Source organism: Mesoplodon bidens, assembly GCF_964165515.1.
Source record: "Mesoplodon bidens genome assembly, chromosome: 15".
NCBI lineage: Eukaryota > Metazoa > Chordata > Mammalia > Artiodactyla > Ziphiidae > Mesoplodon > Mesoplodon bidens.
In genome coordinates this window covers 19,155,820-19,176,737 of record NC_138171.1, presented here as the reverse complement: position 1 = coordinate 19,176,737, position 20,918 = coordinate 19,155,820, and the positions used below count along the sequence as shown (strand labels likewise).

The following is a 20,918-nucleotide window of genomic DNA, read 5'->3' as shown; positions in this document are numbered from 1 at the left end:
TGTGCGACTGACGGCCGGGCCGGCGCGAGGCTGCCGCGCGTGACGGGGCCGGCCGTGGCCGCCAGGCTGTGTCCGGGGCCGCGTGAGGTAGCTCTGCGGGACGGACGGACTGACAGGTCGACCGCGGGCGGCGCGCACGCCCCTAGCCGGGGCCTGTCCGGGGGTCGCGGGGCGCAGGCGCGGCGGCGGGCGGCGGGCGGGGGTCCTCCCCACGGGCGCGCGGGCGCCTTTGTTCCAGGCGCGCGGGCCGAGGCGGGGCCTGCAGTGCCGCCCCGCCCCCCGCTCAGGCCCCGCCCCGTCTCCGCCCGCAGGAGCCGCCACCGGGGTCTGCTCGCCCGCCGCCTCCGCCGCCGCCGCCAGCTCGCTCCTGGCGGGCCTGCGCCGCGGCAGCCTGTGCCGCCCCCAGCGCCGGAGCCATGGCGGGCGCCGCGTCCCCCTGCGCCAACGGCTGCGGGCCCGGCGCGCCCTCGGACGCCGAGGTGCTGCACCTCTGCCGCAGCCTCGAGGTGGGCACCGTCATGACTTTGTTCTACTCCAAGAAGTCGCAGCGGCCCGAGCGGAAGACCTTCCAGGTCAAGCTGGAGACGCGGCAGATCACGTGGAGCCGTGGCGCCGACAAGATCGAGGGGGCCAGTAAGTGCGCCCCCCCCCTCCCTGGGGCCTGCCGCGCGCGCGGGGGCGGCGGGGGTCTGCGCCCGGCTCCCGCGCGCCCCGGGCCGCCGCTGGAGAGAGACTTGGGCAAACTTTAGGGCTTTCCCCCGACACCCTGTGGGCCCCGCCCCCGCCTCGGCCCGGGTGGTCACCGGGGGCGGGGGGCATCCGGGTCCTCAGTCACCTGACAGGACACCCCCTCCCCCAGCCGGGGGGGAGTGTTCCAGGCTCTTTGCCCAGAGGCCTAAAAATCCTAGCGGGTTGGAGACCAGCGAGGCCGGCGTCTGGTCCCCCACAGACCGGGAGCGGTGTCGGCCGAGGCGACGGGATCCGAGGCAGCATGCCCCCCGCCAGCCCCAGAACCGGGGCCACACCAGATGCGCGCCCTTTCTCCAAAAAGAGCAGCCTCCGCGAAACTCTGGGCCTCCCGGCTGGGCTCATACTTGGAACGGAACCTTTGGGTTCCCTGAGTAGAACTTAGGCAGTTGTTACCGGAGGGCTGGTTTTGGAGCGGAACCGGGCCTACGCATCTCCGTCACGGGGAGAGGGAGGAAGGTGGTCCTGTTCGCTTTGGAAAAGCCTGAGGGGAGGCAGTGGCTGCTTTTTCCCGCCGCTGCTTTTGTCCTGAAGCTGAATTTTGGAGGTCTGTGTGCGTGGGCAGACACCCAAAGCCGGGGCACGGAGAGGGGCCAGGCTCCCCTTGTCCTTGGATGCACATTCTCAAGAGCCTGGCTCCCAGAAGGCCAGCCTCACTGCCTCGTGTCAGGTACTGTTCAAGAGCACGCAGCCAGATTGGGGTCTAGCCCTTTGTGTCCTATGGCCTGTGTCCCGTAGCTGGAGGGAGCCAGGAGTGGCTACTCTTGATTTCCTGCCTCTTTGCCTTCCCAAGCCCGACCTTGGCTGCTTTTGCGAAAGAGGGAGGTGGGGGATTTTGAAAAACCCCAAATCCTTCAGAGTGTTATTCCACTGAGCACGTGCTTGTGCTGTGGCCGGATGGGCCCCCAGCCCTGCTCTCCGTTCCTCCGCCTCCAAGTGTGAGGGGTGATGTGTCTGCAACCCCAGGCTGTGGGTTGCTTCCTGCAAGGACCCCCAGAGACTGATGTTAGAGCCAGGTTCAGAATTAGGTCCATGTGTAGGAAGGGGGTTCAGGAAGTGACACCCCCAAGGGAAGGTCCCACAGACCTCCTTGGCTGTGGTGTACCTGCCTGTAAATGGCTGAGAAGATTGGGAGGAAGGAAGGTCTTACGGTGAGGGAGCCCTCCTCAACTACAAACTCCAGATCTGACACAGCTGCTGAACTTCCACACGGCAGCGGCCTTCCTCGGGGCCCCCATCGGCCCTGTCAGCCATTGGGAGAAAATTTTAGTTATTTGAGACACTGGATTCCAAAGTGGAGGAAGGACAGACACTGCAGAGAGCTGGGATGGCCCTGGAAACATCACCCCGGCAGTAGACTCCAGGCGCAGCCCCTTCCGTGTTTCTGTGGTGCTGTGTGCTCTCCTGAATTGGTAGCACGGGCTGGAGGTTCCCAGATAGGCTTCTCCTGGGTAACAGGCTGCATTTCAGGCCGTGCACGTGACCAGCAGGCAGTAAGTGCAGCACAGTGGTTGAAGGCAAGGTTGGATTTGAAGCCCGTGTATATTACTTGTGTAGCCCCTGCAGCTAGCTACTTCTCTGAGCTTTAGTTTCCTCATCTGCGAAGTGGGAGTAATAGTACATCCACTATATTTTGTTGCTCTGGGGGTTAAATGAGAAGATTAAAACAGCTAGCACAGTGCCCGACACATTGTAAATGTTTAATAAATGTAAGCCGTTACTAATGGTAACATTAATAGAGTATGACTGCTCTCCTGGACTGGGACTGTGTGGCTGCAGAAGAGCCTGAGGATGAGGGTGTCGGAAGGGAGGAGGATGGAGCCCCAGTTCCCATTTCACTGAGATCACTACCCGGAGATGGGAGGATATGGTTTTGTTTTGCCCTGACCCAACTACTCAGCTACCACGTAGAACAGTGGATAGAGTAAGTATAAGGAAATGTGCACATCTGGCTCATGGGTGGGTCACTTTCTCGTTTGTAAGTTGGGGCCTGTATAGAAGGAATGCGTGTGGAGAGGCAAGAGGCTAGTCCACGATGTCTCAGGTGTTCCGGGATGGAGGCAGGAATGCAGAGGACCTGATGACCCCAGCCCCCAAGGGTGGGTCAGCCAGAGAGGTACAAATTCACTGATCTCATCAGTTAGCTGGGATTTGAGAGGCCTGGAGCGTGGGCAAAGGATGTAGAAGGGGCCCTGGCCCTTTGATTTTGGAGGCCCGGATTGAAGGATTCCGGGTGAGAAGGCTAATGGACACTCGTGTGGAGTTCAGACCTTGCAAACAGAGCCTCATGCTGAAGCTGCCCCATTGCTGCCTATTCATGGATGCACCTCGTTGTCGGGTTCTGATGCCTGCAGCCCCCCTCTGTAGGTTCTGAGGAAGTTTAGACTCCCTGCAGGGCCCCTTGCCATCTGGCCTCTTGCCCAGGTGCCTCAGGTGTCTGGCCTTTTCCTACTGACCCTGCCAGGGTACCACGCAGTGCCTGTAACCTGGCCAAAGAGAGAGAGACACTTCTGGGACCCTCAGGGTATCTGTGGCCCTGAGGAGAGACTGGGGTTCAATGAAGGTGCACGGCACTCACGTAGAGCAGGGGTCCCCAACCCCCGGGCCATGGACTGGTACCAGTCCTCGGCCTGTCAGGAACCGGGCTGCACAGCAGGAGGTGAGCGCGGGCGAGCAAGTGAAGCTTCATCTGTCGCCCCCCATCGCTCGCATTCCCGCCTGGAACGCCCCCGCCCCCCGTCAGTGGAAAAATTGTCTCCCTCGAAACCAGTCCCTGGTACCAAAAAGTTTGGGGACCGCTGATGTACAGGACCTCTTTCTGGCCTAACTCTGTGCCCTCTCACTTTATCCCGCACTGTGAGCCGGGGCTGGCAGGTGCTCACTTCTCTGGTAGGAGTTTGGCTTAAAAGAGGGGTGGGGAAGTGCCTTGGTGCTGGTTGTCACGGTGGTGTGACAGGAACCAGGTCAACGTTGGGCTTTTTATGTTACAGATCCTGACTTAAATGAGCACAAAGCAGTTATAGACTTCCTGCTGAGTGCTACAGAGACTTTTCATCATGTTTTCTTGGTTGATCCTCTAAAGGGCCTAGAGTACCACCCCACTTTACAGATGAGGAAATAGAAATGTAGGGAGTGAATTGTGCTGCCATGTGACAACCTCAGTTGGACCCGGCTCTCCAGTCAGTGGCTGGCCAGCCAGTCCCTAAAGGACTCAGAGCCCCGGGGTTGTGCTGTGAGTGGTCTCAGGCCCCCGTTCCTGTGGTCTGCGTTGCTCCTCCGAGGAGAAACCTTTGTGTTCAGACTGTTCTTACAGACAGCCTCAGCCTCTCTAGGCTCTGGCTCTACACTTTTCCCTCTGGTGCCTTCTGGGATGAGAGGTTCAGTCAAGGGTCATTGTGGGTACAGTGGCTTGGGTGGAGGCTCCATGGTGGGCTCTGAGTGCCAGCCAAGCGTATCTGTGGGGACTTTTGCAGCCCCAGCCTTTCGTCTTTGATTCTTCTGTTGACACCCTTCTAGACGCCAGGCTTTCTCAGGTGGTGAATGAAAACAGGCCCTTGCCCTCAGGGAAACTAAAGGGGACAATGGAGTGGTACCTTTGATGCCAGGGGTGGGGGGTGGCGGAAGAACGCAAACCGCCCGGACAAGGCAGTCAGGCTCACAGGGTAGGTGACATTGGTACCAGCTGTCTGAGGCCTGACCCCTGTGGCTGTCAGACTGCTGAGGAGACAGACCACAGGGCCAGCCCTGAAGGCTGGGCCCAAGGTGCCCGAGGAGGGCAGGCCTGTATCATTGGGGATTTTCTTTGTGCTGGCTGGTTGTTCCCCGGGGGGAGAGGGGTGAGAGCACATGTCCGGATCTCCAGAGCTAGCCATCCTCGCCTGTGTGTTTCCTGTCTGACTAGTTTTTCCAGGGGAAGTCAGACCTCTTAGTGTTTCCTCAGCCCCCCAGGCTTGCCCTGATGTGTGGGTTTCCAGACCAGCACGGCCAAGCCCCCTGTCCAGCTGGGGCTTTTTCTTTCCTGTGAACCTAGGAAAGGGGCCTGCTTCACATAAGCCTGGAAGAGCTGAGCACAGCAGCTCTGGGGCCCCCAACACCTCCACCTTCTCTGTGTGTGTGCACGTGCCCACACAGACCTACGCAGATGCACAGGCTTGAGTTACCAGTTAGAGAGCTTGGTCACTAGCTTGTTTTGGGTAGCCCCTTAGTATGGGGGGCATTTATTTGCTCAGTAAATATTGTGTGAACACCTTTTATTTGCCCAGTGCTAGGCACTAAGGGTTCAAAAGATGGATAAGACTTGGTCGGTGGCATTGAGGGACTCCCAGACTCCTGGAAGAGACAGATTTGGGAACGTGTAATTATAACCCCGTGTATTATGTACCTAGAGGTCCATACCGAGAGCTTCCTGAGTGCAGAGTAACGAGCTCTGTCTGCTCAGCAAGCAGGGGGTCGAGAGGAGAGAGCCAGGAAGGCTTCACACGGAAGGTGGCCGGGGAGCTGGGCCTTCCTGAGTGGTTGAGGAACTTGCCTGTGCCCTGGCTGAGAGGCCCTGGGAGGATCGCTGTGCAGGGGTTGGGCGGGGGGCGGCGTAGGGAGGGCCATGGCATGCTGTACCTCGTGGGTTGTTCTCTGTCCTATAGGCACAGCTGTCACCAGAGGCTGAAGCGGGACTGTCCTGTGTTTGTCTGGGAGGGGTTGAGGAGGGAGACCAGTGAGCCACTGCAGTTTTCAGGAGAGACCTGATGAGCACTGCACAGCCTCCTTGCGAGGCAGGCGGGAGGCAGCAGTGATGGAGGGGAGGGGAGGGGAGGGGAGGGTCTGGAGGGCGGAGGCAGTAGAGCCAGAGCAGCTCAGCATTCGGGCCCTGAACTCTGCCTGCCTATAGGTCAAAATCCTGTTGTGCAGCGTACTTGCTCTGTGACCTTGAGCGGGTGACTTTCTCTCTCTGGATTCCTCGTTTATAAAAGGGGAATCGATTACATGTTTCTCATAAGGGAGTTGTGAGGATTCAGAGAGAATCTGCAAGATGCTTCGCATAGAGTGTAGCACCGTGTAAGTGCTTCACGCATGGGAGCCCTGACGAGGAGGAAGGTGAAGATTAAGTTGCCCAGGAGGGCCTGTTAGGGGAAGGGAGCAAACGTACCTGTGGTATTGAGGGGGCTGGCCACCAAGCGCTTTGATACGGAGACAAGGAGGCCACCTAACCTCTTTCTTGAAGCTCTCAGGAGCCCCTCTGTCATCAGGGTTCTTTCCTGCCGCTGACTTTTGCAGGGTGCCAGGGCAGTTGGCTGTGAGCAGCTGCTTTGGTATCATATAAAGATACCAGATTGGCCTATTTCTGAGAACCTCGCCCTGAGAAATGCTACCTGAGCGCCTTGGTGGGAGACCCCTGTCTTCCAGGAAGTGCTTTAATGGCAGCACGTCAGTGTGCTAGGGCCTGCCTTTGCGTCTCCCGTCACCATCCCTATCGGTCTCCGTTAATTCAAGGCATCTCTTCCCACTCTGTGCCCTTTTCTCTGGGATGTGGCTTCAAGGAGGTCAGCGGTGGCTAAGTTGGAGGGAGGAAGTGAGGCCTAATGTAGCAAAGGCCTGATATTAGGGGATAGGAGACTTTTTCCCCCTCTCTGCTCCCTCTCTTAGAACTGCAGAAGTCAGTGGGGACTTTGAGGGGAGTCCCAGGAGAAGTGGAGGTGGGGCAGGAGGAGGGGAGTGTTCTGGAGCTCCTAGTAGAGTGCTTTGTTTAGAGAAGCATGGCGCCCGGGCTTCTCTGGGGGGAAATCTTTGAGAGCAGCATGGTAACAGGTGATAAGACTCTAGGCGGAGCCCAGGGTGAGGAGTGGCCTCCAGCAGCTGTAGCCAGAATCAGTCAGATTTGGGTCTGAGTCTCAGCTCTTCCTGTGACCTTGGGTACAAGTCACTTTAACCTATCTCAAACTGATCTTCAGCTGTAAAAATAATTTCTCCCTCACGGAGCAGTATATTAACAATGGTCAAATGAGATCCGTATGAGAGCGAGAGGTTTTATGTGAGAGAGCTCAGCACAGCATGTGGCACTCGTGGGTGCTTAACAACTGTTTGTGTCCTTGGCTTTCACCGTAACTGACGACAGAGCTCCAACTCTTCTGTCCACCACGAAGCTGGCTGCCGTGGCTGTTCTGACAGCCTGGGCTAGAAGCCTGTTTCCTATTTCTTTTCTTTGTTCCCTCCCTGAGTCTGTACACAGAGGTCGGGGGCAGGAGAAAAATTGGGTACTTGAATAGTGCGTGAGTTCATGGAGCATTTTCTCATCCATTGTGTTGTTTGAGCTCCACCACAGCTCCAACTGAGAGGCGGGAATGCTAGGCTCTCCCTTGTAGATGAGGAAACCAAGGCCCCAAGGCTAAGGTGCCCCAGCAGGTTCATGGTAGTGCTGGGACCGGAGCCTGGAACTTCTGATTCCCACTGCAGTGTTCAGTTTATTCCTCCACTCTGGGGAAATGACAGTAAGGTGGGTGTTCTGCAGGACCAGAGTTGTTTTACTTTATGTGGACAGAGCTCTCTGATCTCTCCTCTGCCCTCTGGGCAGATGTGCTGGTCGACACGCCCAGGCCCCCTTCCTGGCACTCTGGACTCAGAGCCTCCATCGGGACCCTCTGCTGCCCTCGGCTTGCCACAGCCCCCATCGAGATGCTTCTCTCCCTGCTGCGGGGGCGAAGGTAGCAGAAGAGCCTCGCCCTGACTTGCTCTTACTGGGCTGTGGTGACAACCGCACTGAGCCTCTGCCAGGGCAGTGGGAGCCTGGGGCTCTGGGCTCTAGGTGCCCTGAGAGGGGCCTCTCCAGGACCCCGACGCCAAGCTGAAGCACATGCCTCCGCCCACGTGTTCCTTCGTTCATCCCACACTTAGTGTGGTCGTAGCTCCCGTGTGTTAGGTACGCTGAACCAGACACGATGACTCCAGCCTCTGACTTGTTCACTGTGGCAGTAGATCTCTAGCGTAGTGAGCTTTCCGTATCGCCATAGCTACTCTTTCCTTGAAGGAAAAAAAAAAAGCCCTGAAAACAGCTTTCTTGGACCCTGTGGCACCTGAACAAGTGAGGTGCCACTTGTGCCTCCCTGGCTTTGGACTCTGGCATTTGCTGACGTGCCAAGCACTGTGGAGTCTAGCAGTAAAACTAAAGGTTAAGGCACATACAGCCAGAAAGAAAAAATAACGACGGGGTCCGGGCGCACTGAGAAGGAAACAAGCCGCGTTTGCTCTGTCGGTCTGGAGAGATGAGGGTGTGCTGTGTTCATCTCCGTGGCTGACGGTAGCCGAGGCTTGGCTCTCCCGTAGGCCACATGTGTGCGCCATGGCGAGCCACCCCACTGTTTCCGGAGGGGGGCCTTGGCGGCTCAGGGTCTGCCCCCAGGTGCAGAGCCTCAACACTCCGGGCAGATTAGGCTGGAGGAGGATTTGGGGAAAGGAGGCCGGGGAGAAATTAGTTCCTGTGACTTGAGCACGGGGTACAGTGAGGGTGGCCCCGCTGTTGTGGCAGGTAGGCTGCAGCCCTTGTGGGTCAAGAGGCTGCCTTGGCTGGGGTCTCGGAAACAGGGAACTTTGTGTTCGCACTCCGAGGTATTATAGCTGTGCCCTTGCCTAATTGTATCTCTCCGCCTTCACCCCAACACACATACCCCTGCTTGAGCTGCCCCCGAGCCACAGCTTCCTGCCGTCACCCCAGAGTTAGAGCCGCTCATCACAGCTGGGTGTGCTGGGGCCTCCAGAGGGAGCGGAGACTGAGGCTACCTCGAGAGAGTGCCCTCAGCCCTAGAGGAGAGGGAAGAAGTGTGAGAAGGGGCAGGTCCCTCGATATGCTGGGGCTGGGGAAGAGGCGGTGGGGACGGTGCAGGTGGTCGCTTTGGTGGAGGCTGAGGTCCCAGGAGATGCGGCTCGGAGAGTCTCCGCTTGCATTCCTGCCGCAGTTCTTGATGGTCTCCCTCTCCTCCTTGTAAGACTAGTTCCTTTTGAGGAGGTGCTTGGCTTGCCTTTGAGAGGCTGCAGTGGCTGAGTGCCCAAGCACAAGTACTAGCTCTCTCCCCGACTTGTCACCTCTAGGAACCAAGCCCGTCCTGGGGGAAGCAGGGAGGGCTCCTTTTTATAGTCCACATGTAGGCTTTGTGTATAGGCTCTGCTGCTTCCTTTTGGGCCCTTCCCGGTGTTGGCCGGTGGCCCTGGCTTCAGCAAGACTAAGGATGCAGAATAAATGGGGCAGGGCTTTCTCCTGCAGGAGACTGGCATCTCCCTTGCTGAGCCAGGCCTGGCACAAAGCAGCCTGGAGTTAGGAAGCAAGAAAAGGAGGTGACCCAGTCCTTGATCCTGGGAAGCTTGTGATCTGGAACGTGCAGAAAACCGTGAAAGCCCAGGGCCGGCAGGAGACAGTTGTGCCTAAAGTGCTGCTGGCTGAGCGCGGGGCTCCGGAGAGAATCAGCCTGCCACTGTGGGTCGCTCCCCCTGCTGGCTAGCAGGCTGGCGTTGTCTAGAGGATCAAGGCGTGGGCTCGCTGAGGAGTGGACGGTCTGACCAAAGCTCCAGGCCCTGGTGGCAGACATCTGACCAGACTGGTAAGGCGTTGGGCCCCGGAGAGTTGGACCGCTTGTTTGTGTGAGACCTAATTCTAACTCATCGGGAGTTGGCCATTCACACTGGGGTTGGCTTCCTGTTTTCTTGGACACCTGCGGACATGGCTGAGCTGAAATGTCCTGAGGGAAGTGGTTGTTTAAGGGGCAACCCCCAGGTCCCAGTGTCCTTGGCCTGACCTTGCCCTTTCAGGGGTAGGGCATTGACCATACTGGGACTCTGGCTGTGTAGCTGTGGGTGTGTGATGGGTGAATGCGAACCCCATGGGATTGTGTGACTTTAGCCTCAGGCCCAGAGCGAGTGGGCCCAAGTTCATGGAGTGACTGACCCTAGGAAGGAGGGGAGGAGTTGGCCACAGGTCCCAAAGGCTTCTGCGCCTACTTGAGGGTAGGAGGTCAGCTGGGAAGTTGGGTAGCAACAGGGGCAGGGGGTGATGAGTCCCTCTCTGAGGCTCTGAAGACCACTTCCCCCTGTTTGTCCTCCGGTAGCTCTCCTATTCTGACCCTAACACAGTAATTGAGTATAATGTGCCTGTGTTCACCTGTCAGTTCCTAACTGGGGCTGGCCTTTCTTGGGAGCTCTTAGTATATCCAGCAAGGAGGTTAGAAAACATAGTATATATCGGTTTGTCAGGGATTACCCAGAGCCTCTTGAGGGCAGCAATAAAATACAGAGAGGATCCCCTCCAGTGAGAACACCTGATGCCTAGACTGTTCCTTGAGCGTGTCCTGGTCCCTGGCCTGAGAACTGGCCCACACTGGAAGGGTGAGGCTCTGCAGGCAGGGGTGGGAGGCTAGCAGGCAGCTGTCTGCTACAGGAGGTGAGGCCAGGAGCTGTCTTAAGAGGGTGGAACCAGGGAATTAAAATCAGGAAGGGCAAGTCCCAAGGTAGCCACTCCTCTCAATAGGGGAGGTGATTTTGAAGAATCTGAGCTGGGCTTCCTGGGGAGGCAGGGAGTGGGTGTTCCCTTTCACCTCGGAGTGAGGTCAGAGAGTAGATCACATACTGGGGCCTTGGCTCCCCGGGAAGCAAAAGGAGGACAGGAGAGTGGCTTGGCTTGGGCTGGTGTTGCCCAAAGGGAGTGGCCCGCTGAGGAGAGGCTGGGCCAAGCAGCTCTAAACCGGGAGGATAGGTGGGTGTACAGGAGAGGGCGTCTGAATGAGCAGGCCTGTGACTTACTGACCCTTGTCATTGTTGAGAACGTCTCCAACCTAATCAGGGTTGACTCTGTTGGGGGTTTGAGGGCTGGCCCCACATGTCCCCCAAAGAGGGAAGGGCCCATGGTGACAGTAACAGAAACCAAAGAGGCGGGGAGCCAGGGCCGGGGTCCTGAGACAGCATGGGGGTCAGCGAGCTCCACAGGGGAAGGCCTCTGCCATCCCCTCCCACCTGTACCCCAGCTTCAGCCCCTATCACTCAGCCCCCAGCCGGAGGCCCCTATCATTTCCTTTCAGGAGAGGGCCCCAGATTTTTTCTTTCTTCTCCTAACAGTCCATTTCCTGCTAGGCACTGGGGCATTGACACCAACAGGCATGGAGCTTATGCTCCAGTGGAGAAGACAGTCAGTCAAATAGCCTTAAAAGACACAGCATTCCCACTCATCTAGGTACTAGGTAAATGTGGTTGTGAATGATATTAGAAAAGCCAGTGGGACTTGTTCAAGGATTAGATTGGAGGGGGAGAGAATAGATGTTAAGCATGATTCTAAAGAGTCTAGTTTATGCACCTCTTTGGAGGTGATGCTGCTAGGGGACCCAAGAGGTGTGGCAAGAGGCCTCGTTTTGGTGAGGGGTTGACTTTGAGGCGAACAGGTGGAGACGGCAAGTAGGCAGTTGGTTTGAAGGGTCTGAAGCTTATAGTCACGGAGTAGGCTAGAGCTGTGTTTGTGAATTGCCTGCATTGACACTGAGTGGGGAGCAGGGAGAGCATCGGGAGAGGAGAGGCCCTTGGCATGGGCCTTGATGAAGGCCGGCGGGGGGACAGGTGGGGGTAGGCCTGGAGCCCAAGAAGAAGCAGGAAATCAGGAGAGGTTGTGAGAAGTCAAGGGTAGGACTTCCAGCAGGAGGGAGGGTGTGGACAACCGTGTTGATTGCCCTGAGGGTCAGGAAAGAGGAGGCTAGAAAAGTGACTTATGCTTAGTACTCTGGTTCTCCAGGTGGCCTGAATGTACCAATGAGGAGCATTTCATTGGGCCTTTTGAGATCCTGGACACTCCGATACCTGGCCCTGCTGGGCCCTCATCCTCTTCCCTGTAGCTGGGGGCCTGGCAGACACAGGCCATCTAGAAAGAACTCGAGCAGCACCAGCCTGCAGAGTGGGCAGAGGTCAGCATGCAAGGGGCTGCCTGGGGGGTCATGTGGGCTCGGGCAGAGAAGCTGGGGCAAGCCCCCTGTTGCACCTGCCCCCACTGTGGTGTTGATGGCCAGTGGAGGCCCACCTTCCCTCCCCTCTCATCCATGAAACTCTGAATGCCCTTTTCCCCAAACCCCCAGACGGCTGCATCGATGCCTTGGCTTCTGTGATCCTCCCTGGCAGGCCTGGACAGGCCAGTCCTCCAGACCTGCCTTCTGTGGCCAGAGCGGTCCAAGACGTCCCACATCCAGCTGCTCACTTTCTCTGGCCCTCGGTGCCACAGACACCTCCCTGTTGTTCTACTCTTTGCAGGACCTCATAGTTATCTACTTCCCCATCTGTTTCCTCCACCGGGCAGGGGCTTTCTGGCTTTCTCAGGGGCAGGAACTCCAATGCCTTACTGATCTCTGTTTATCCAGGACCCACCCCAGGGCCTGACGTGGAGCAGACAGAAGTTTGAAAGTTTGATCCCGGTGATGGAATGAAAGAACAAGCCCGGTGGATAACTGCTCGTCTCTCTCCCAGCTTTGAGGTCCTTGGGTGGGGCCTCCTTGCCCTTCCTTCCTTTGGGGCCAGGGCATGCTGTTCCCACCTCTGAAATGGGTGGGATTAATTCTGCACCTTAGGGAAGAGGGCTGCCTGCCTGAATGGTGTGAAGGCTTGCTGGGCTGCCCTGCTTTTTCTCTGCAAACCCAAGTTCAGGCTGGGTGCTGCCGTGGGGCCGCTGCAGAGGGTTCTACATGAACTACCACGTGACCGTGACAAGACCCTTGGGAGCCTCCATTTCCTCATTGCTCCACAGAGGAGGTTCACCTAGAATCTAGACTCCAGATGATTCATGAACTGGCAAGGATCCTTGACAGCTGTGACCTGAAGCAGTCAGTATGTAGGAGTGCAGGGTTCCGTGTAGGAGGATCCCACAGATCCCCGTCCAGCTGTCCGAACGGCCTTTTCCTGTTGATGAAGGTGGGAGAGGGGCCGGCTGCTCTTCTCGGTCAGGTGTTTGGGGAACAGTGATGGACGAAACCCCAGCGGGGAACAGATGCTGAGCTCTGCCCTGGGTGTGCCCTGTACTCCAGGGTTTGGCTAGGCCTTCCCTGTTGCATCTGGGAAGGGGTTTAGTCCTCTGGCCCCTGCTAGTCTGGTTTGAAGGTGCTGCTGTACAGGAATGGGAAGGAGATAAACCCCGGCCTCACCTTCCCTTTGCTGCATGACCCTGTGACCCTGGGTCTCTGAGGCGGGATCCGTCCTTTGTAAAATGGAGGCTGAGAGCTCCCCACCCCTCCGCTCTCACCTTTCTCCCTGGGAGCCGCTCTGGACTGTTTCTGTTGGGCGGGGGTGGGGGGGCTCTCACTCCTAGTCCTTGAGCGGTAGGTGGCCGGCATGGAAGCTGCTGGCCATCCCAGGCCCTGGCTCCTGCTGCGTCAGACTCCTTTCCCACCTGTGCGCAGGTTACATCTTGTCTCCTCTTTGGCCACCTCCATCCTTCTCCTTCCAAGCTGTGAGGCTCTGTCAAAGCTGTATAATCCTGGCCGATCCAGGCACCCTGGGGTACAGAGGCCTCTGGCTCCCTGTGTAGGGCAGCAGAGGTGCAGGGCTGTGGGAATCGGTTGGTTGGCAGTGCGCTTCCCTTCGTGGCTTCCTTCCTCCATCTCAGCATCCTCTGGGGGAGAAAGTTCAGCTCCATTTGTGCTCTCTCCGGCCCTGGTGTGTAGTTTCTTTGGAGGGTGGTACAGGAGGTGGCTGACGTGCGGGATGGGGACTGGGAATGGCCCATCTGTTTGGCCCAGGCTGTATGTGGAGAAGATGTGATTGATGAGAGATTGTTTCTGGGAAGATCTGTACAACTCTCCCGACCCCTGGGACCCGCTCTTTTGAATCTCCTGGTGGCCTTGGCTTAGAGCCAAGCAGGGCGTGGTGCTCAGAGAGCCCTGCCTCTTCTCTTTTGTTTTCCCCAAAGCACCGTTAGCTTCCCATGGTTCCCACCGGCTACAGGAACCTATGTACAGGAACCTCCCTGTGTTTTCAGATTACTCTGGCCCCCAGGGGCCGTGCCCGCCCGCCCCCCACCCCCACTCCCGTGTCTGGTCCTTCTTTCTTCTCTCCACATGGTCACCTCACTGACCACTGCATTTGCATATTTGTTGGAGCTCCTCAGCCTTTGTTGCCCCATGGCACCACGTCTTCTAGGAAGTCACCCCTGATACCCTCTTTGAGCATCTGTGGCCTCTTAGATAATTAGCTCTGGAGTCTAACTCTCATGTGTTCATTCCTGCTTCTAAGCACTCTGTAAGCATTTTGAAGCCTCCCAAGGGACCTGGGTTTGGGGAATGGAGAGGAGGCAGATGTGGTTTCTTCCTTGTGGAACTCACAGGTCAGTGGCCTTGACACCAAGGAGGCATCAGACAGTGTGGCCAGAATGCAGAAGCACCAAGTATGCCACTGGACCAGGCCTGATGGAAACTTAAGTGAGAAGGTGGGCCTGGCACATGCAGAGGCTCAGAGGTAGGAGGAGCGCTGGGAGTGGATGTGGGGCTGGGGTCTCTGGATCTCGTGGCTCTGACTGGACTTGGGCCCTTTTGAGGAGTGCTGGGCTTTGCCCACCTTCCTCCAGGACGCGCTGCAGGGCTGGGCGTCCACAGCCCACTGTCAGGGGCAGTGAAAACCCCAGGGGAAGGGACCTGTCCTGATAACATTCACTTAACCTCTTTCAAGCTTTCTAGATGTTTTTTTTAAAAAACTTTCGTATTTATCATGACTTACAGCTATTTTAAGTTGTAAAAAGTATTTACATGCATTTTTATACAGTTAGTTTCTTTTTTTTAATTAATTAATTTTTGGGTGCGTTGGGTCTTCGTTGCTGCGTGCGAGCTTCAGTAGTTGTGGCCCGCGGGCTCTAGAGCGCAGGCTTAGTAGTTGTGGCGCATGGGCGTATTTGCTCCGCGGCATGTGGGATCTTCCTGGACCAGGGCTCGAACCCGTGTCCCATGCACTGGCAGGTGGATGCTTAACCACTGCACCACCAGGGGAGTCCGGTTAGTTTTGAATCTCCTGGTGGTCTTGGGGAGAAATGGTTAGTTTCTATTGCAGTTTCCACCAATTAACTTATGCACTTAAAGGGAAGACTCTCTTAAGAGAAATATTTTAACGAATGCATGTTTCATGTCCAGAAATTTGTGATATGTGCCATTTCTTTTTTGTGTGTGTGGTGGTGGTGGTGGTTTTCTTGACCATATCTTCATCATTAGGGGTTTAATTTTCAGTATGTCCTCTTGTCCCTTTCTAGCAAAATCACTTTGCTGACTCTCTGTGTAGTTCTCTGTCTGCATGTGAAGGGTTTATGGCAGGCCCACCCCCACTAAGACCTTCACTTTATCCACAGGCTACCTAAGAGCTGAGAGACTTGCCCGAGGCCCAAGCTGTATCCTTAGAAACAGGATTTGAAACGTGGTGTTTGTGATTTCAGATCTATTAGCATTCTCTTCTGGTGCCCCACCCTATGCAAGGTCGGCATATATGCTGGCACGTGTTGGCTAGTACGTAGGTGAGATGCTGTGACTGCAACAGGCCTGGTGCTGAGGCTCAGGAAGTAGCCTCTGGCTGAGAGCATGTCATGTCCTTGTGCACCGATGTGAACTTGGAGGCTCCATGAGTCTCTTCCCCTGTGGTGCCCCATCCCTGTGAGACCCTTTTTGGAGCTGGAGAAATGGCTACTTGGGTTCTTTTCCTTGGGCCAAGGCAGCTGTGGGCCAACTTTACCTTGCCTAGGTTTGGGTTTGTCCCCAGCAAAGCCCTGGCAGTGGCCGCTGTTGTCTCCCCTGCTGCTGGCTCACGTAGGCCCCATGTCAGTGGCACTAGGCACACAGGCAGGGAGCTTCAGACTTCACTGGGACTGGTGGCTCCTGGCAGGGCCCTTATGCAACCCAGTGAGGTAGGAGGAATCCCCAGTTTACTGATGGGGAGACTGAGGCCAAAAGAGTGCGGGACTGGGCTTCCCTGGTGACGCAGTGGTTAAGAATCCGCCTGCCAATGCAGGGGACACGGGTTTGAACCCTGGTCTGGGAAGATCCCACATGCCGCGGAGCAACTAAGCCCATGCGCCACAACTACTGAGCCCGCGTGCCACAGCTCCTGAAGCCTGTGCACCTACAGCCTGTGCTCCACAAGAGAGGCCACCACAGTGAGAAGCCTGTGCACCACAACGAAGAGCAGCCCCCGCTCGCTGCAACTAGAAGAAGGCCCGCATGCAGCAACGAAGACCCAACGCAACCAAAAATAAATAAAATAAATAAATTTTTTTTAAAAAAAAGAGCAGGACTGCCCAGGACCTCACAGCTAGAATTTAAGATCTGTGTGGTTCTCCTCTGCTGGGCCTGGGCAGCCTTCAGGAAGGGGATGGTCAGGGCAGGCTTCCTGAAAGAGTGGGAGGAGGCAGCCTGGCCTGTGAGCAGGTCCTCAGCCCTTAGGGCTGGCATGAGAGGCCAGTCCCTGGTCCAGGTGCGGTGGTCCCTCATTAGCCCAGAGCCTCTTGAGGAGGGCTAGTCTATTTCTTCATGAGAGTTGTGGGCGATTAAATGCCAGGAACAGAGTCCCCCTCACTGCCCAGGCTTGTCGCTGTCTGCCATGGCCTTGCTTGGAACGGTAATACCCACGCTGTTCCTGGGGGCCTCTGTGTGGGCCTTGGGGACCTGGTCCTTAGAGGAATGAGCCCTCCATGGCTCCTAATGGGCTGAGCTAGCTGGGTTGTGCTGATGGGCCCCCCAGGCCCTCTAGGGTTTGGGTGAGCTTCGGGGTGGGCCTTTGTCATAAACGAAAGCCCTACTCCCTTCTGCTGCACGTCAGCCCAGCCTGGCTGCAGGCCCCTGGTTGTGGGATCCTGCCCTTGTCCTCAGAGAGTTCCCCCATCTCCAGCCTAGCCAGGATCTCCCAGCACCACTGGCTTCTCTTTTCCCCATGTCCCTTGAATGTTATTCTCCGTGGTTCTATGTGGGAATGAGTGCTGGGTCGTGGGTTTCCTGCTCCTCTAAGCAGTTTTCCTCCCTCCCCCAAGCTCCCGAGTCCTGAGAGGGTCTCTCTTCCTGCCCTGACCTAGACCCTGCAGGGCAGAGGCCGTGCCTGTCCCAGGGGGTCTCCTCCCCTTGATGGCAGTCCCTGGGCAACCGGTCCTGGCTCTCAGGAAGAGGACCCTGCTGTATTTATTCTGGGAGGCAGGAGGTCACACAGGATGCAGCTTTTAAGAACCTGGTAGCACCTCTCACCCTGGTGTCTTGTCCTTCCAGCCTGCGGTTGGCTTGATGGACTTGGAGGGCCTGAGGGCTGGGCTGGCACCTCCAGTGGGCAGAAGTACAAGGGGCCTTGTGTGGCCAGCAGGAGCCTGGGAGACTTGGGCACCTGGCCCGGAGCTGTTGTGTGCCTACCGGGTCCCTGTTTTGGGTGGGAGCCTCTTTTGCTTCCGGCACGGTCTCACTGGAAATGTACTCAGGAGCACGGGGCAGGCCACAGGGCACCTAGGACCCGCTGGCAGTGCGTGTTGTGTGTACGTGTGTGTGCATATGCAGCACACGTGTGGGGTGCTGCAGGTGGCCTGGCAGCAGGCTTCAGACTGACCCTGCAGTTGCTTGCCGGGCGGTAGCCACATCGTGGACTAACTACCTCTGATCACTGGTGGGCAGCTGCGCAGAAGGGCCCGGGGCTGTGGACCACACAGGGCCCGTTGGCCTGTATGCATTGTGTGTGTGAGGTCGTGTACCTGTGTGAGAGGTGTGGGAGTGGGGTGTCAGCAGCTCTGCACCGGAAAAGCATGCTGGTTTCTGTTTCAGAGGGCAAGGTTTGTGGTTATTCTGCAGTTTCTGATCTGGGCATTTCCCCTGTTCGGCTCCTCCTTCCATCTTTGGGAACCCTGTCTTCTCAGGCTGGGTCTTTGTGACCCAGTCTCCCTCCCCACCCCCCACTCTGTTTTTACCTGAGCATAACTCTTCATTTTAAAAACCATTGTGCTACCCCTCCCCCCAGTGGTGTGCCTGCTTTTTCCGTTGTTTGTTCAGTCATTCAGCAAGCACTGGGTGGCCTTGCCCGGCCTGGGAGAGATTGAAGAACAAACACACACACACACACACACACACACACACACACGTAGTGCCCCAGGGTGTCAAGGGCGTGATTACTGCAGGAAGGCTCTTCCACATTGGGTCTTTGGTGGGAGAGAGTGGAGTCTCGGGGGTAGACAGCCCCTGGCTAGGGAGCAAGGTGAAATGGGGGACAGGAAACAGGACAGTTCTTGCCCTCAGTCCAGCTTAGGTGGGATGGAGCAGAGAAGATGGGAGGACAGAAGTAGCGGTAAATCACTGGAGCCCCCTCACAGGGGCCTCGAAGGCTGGGGAAGGAGTGGGTTCTCCGTACTGAGCAACCTCAGGAGGGGTCAGAACAGCGTCCTGTACAGATTCGTAGGCTCAAGAAGGACGGCTGTCTGGTGAGACCTGGGGGGCAGGATAGCGGGGCCCTCAGCGGGAGGACTGGGCCTCTGAGGGTTGCCGGGGGCACGGGAGCAGGGCCCAGGGAGAAGCGGCAGTGTTCTGGCAGGGGAGCTGGGCCTGGGGCTGGAGGCGATGCCACTGTTTGAGGTGGGATAGGTGGAGCACAGCTGTGGCTAGAGGGACAGGAAGAAGGCCTTGGGATTGGGCCTCTTAGAACATTCCAGCCGGGGTGCTGTGCGCTTCGGGCCCGGAGGGCTCTGGGGGGAGGTGGGCCAGGCAGCATGCTGGCAGCGCTTCTGGCTCCAGATCTTCCGGGCCAGTCTGGGTCGAGAGCATTTGAAGAGGCTCTCGAGCCAAGGGAGCGCTCAGAGTCATTTCTGGCGGCTAAGCCAGGCTTCTCTCTTTTGACCTCCCTAAATCTGTCTCTTTATCTGGCTGGAAAGTGTGCCCTCTGTGCAGGGTCCCAGCCAGCACCCGGGGACGGTGTGAGTGTGCAGCCGGGCCCTCTCCAGGCCTGGGGTCACAACCTGTGTGCCTGCTCCGACTGCCTGTGCAGACCACAGACCACCGAAGATGACAGGGCTGAGGGAGGGGGAGGGAGGCTTGAATGAGTGCCCACCATGTGCCACCTACAGGGCTGGGCGCTCTGGGCTGTCAGGACTTTTGAGCTTAGCAACACCTCCAGGTGCCGCAGTCTGTTACCTGCGTTCACAGAGGGAAGCAGTGGGGTCAGAGTGATTGTCACTCTGCTGAGGTCACGCAGCTAAGGTGAGGTGGAGCAAGGAGTCTAGTCCCAGCAGGCCCACCCCAGGGCCCACACAGGTCTTTTCTGCCACCCTGCCTTCTAGAGAAATTCAGTCAAGCTCTTTGCTCTAGAGATAGTAAAACCGAGATGGAGGGAAGTTAAATGAGTCACTCAGTGTCGTCTCAGAGTTAGTGGCTGAGGCGGTTCATCTGCCACTCTGACCTGGGTGCTTCCCCAGTCTGTGCCGTGAGGCCAGAATGGGAGCCATCCGTGGGCAGCCGCTGCTTTTGCTGGGTCTTGCTCAGGGATATTTAGGGGGTGAGCCGTCAGCCTGCACCAGTTCTCTTGGCCCAATCCCCTCCTTCCTCCTATGGACCCTGAAACCCATTTGGGCCTGCCCAGCCCCAGGCCTGCCCTTGGGACTTTATGATTCAGTTTGTGTACTTTTGTGTCAGGAAATGGTCCTCACAGAACAGCCGTGGGTCCCCATTTCTCTTTGTAGAGTCCAGCTCTTTCCCAGGTCAGTGACCTGCCTGTATTGTCAGCGAGGGAAGGTACACAGGACGGAGATTCCTGTTCCCGCAGACGCTCAGCTTTTAGCAGAGCTCTGTCCTTAGACTCAGCCCAGTTCTCTTCTGTCTCCCAGTAGGACTGAGTGGTCTTGACTCTGCCCCCCTTCCCGGGGTTGGGGGGGGGTCTCTCTTTGTGGTCCTCCATGAGGAGAGTGTGGGAATGAGTGGGGAGACAAGGCTGCCCTCGTTTCAGTGCTGACCCTGAGAGACCTCAGCCTGACCTTGACCTCTTCCCTGCCTTCCTAGTTGACATTCGAGAAATCAAGGAGATCCGCCCGGGGAAGACCTCACGGGACTTCGATCGCTACCAAGAGGATCCTGCTTTTCGACCGGACCAGTCACACTGCTTTGTCATCCTGTATGGAATGGAATTCCGCCTGAAGACCCTGAGCCTGCAAGGTGGGAGCTGAGGAGGTGGAGGAGTTAAGGGGAGCAGCCCCTGGCCCCAGGCTCAGCTCTTTGCCCCTTGCTCATAGCTACGTCTGAGGACGAAGTGAACATGTGGATCAAGGGCCTGACTTGGCTGATGGAGGATACGTTGCAGGCGGCCACACCCTTGCAGATTGAGAGGTAAGAACCACCCCCAGACGTGCTTAGGGTTGGGGCGTCGGGCTCTGGGGAGCAGGGCAGGGACTCAGGCCTCTGTGCCCAGAGCCTGCCTGCTGGTCTCCTCCCTAAGCCTGGGCCTCACCTCAGGCTTCTCTCCCTCCAGGTGGCTGCGGAAGCAGTTCTACTCAGTGGACCGGAATCGTGAGGATCGGTGGGTCCTGCGCTGTGGTTCTAGCCCAGCAGGGTGGGTTGGGGCCGCCAGAGCAATAGCCCACCTCCAGGCAGCTGCCTGGAGAACAGGAGGACCTGCCTCAAGCAGTGTGGGCAGGCGGTTCCTGGCACAAGGAGCTTCCTGCAGAAAGCCCTCTGATGGCCTTGTGCGAGTTGGCAGGAGAGGCCAGGGACGATAAGCCACGTGCCCTGCCACTGTGGGCAGAGACAGGCGGTGCAGAACTGGCTCTGGGTGTCCCGTAGTGTGTGTGTGTTTGGGGTGCTTTGAAGCTCACGGCTTTGAGGCCATGGTGTGACTACCAGAGGGGCTACAGAGAGGTGCAGGACAAAAGCTGGGTGATGGATGATAAGGACCGTTGACTGGGAGAGAGGTGGACACCACGGAGGGTGTTGAAGAGAAGCGTGACGTGACCCGGCTTCAGTTGGCACAGAACTGCTAGCTGTGCTTGGAGAGTCCAGGGCAGGTGGAGTGGGGAAGCACCTCCAACGCTCGGGGTGAAGAGGACTGGGTCAGGGTGGGGTATTAGGAAGGGGGTGGGTTTTGGCTGGGCTGTATTTTGAAGATAGAGCCCAATAGCATTTCCTAGCAGATTGATTTTGGGGTGAGAGAGAGTTGAGGTTTACGGTAAGAAGCTTTTTGGCATGAGCATC

At 57.3% G+C, this 20,918-nt stretch overlaps 1 protein-coding gene across 3 annotated transcripts in view; it reads left to right on the top strand.

Moving 5' to 3' along the window:
- The window catches only part of PLCG1 (phospholipase C gamma 1), a 35,473-nt gene that overhangs the window by 195 nt on the left and 14,360 nt on the right, over nt 1-20,918 (top strand). For 2 of the 3 annotated variants that reach the window (XM_081257881.1, XM_081257880.1), the window contains exons 1-5: nt 25-87; nt 312-633; nt 19,734-19,886; nt 19,964-20,057; nt 20,200-20,247. In XM_081257881.1, coding sequence (XP_081114007.1) covers nt 417-633; nt 19,734-19,886; nt 19,964-20,057; nt 20,200-20,247 — 512 coding nt within the window. In that variant the 5' untranslated portion in view covers nt 25-87; nt 312-416. Of the gene's footprint in view, nt 1-24; nt 88-311; nt 634-19,733; nt 19,887-19,963; nt 20,058-20,199; nt 20,248-20,918 lie in introns of those variants that run through there. The other variant, XM_081257882.1, reaches the window with a different exon arrangement.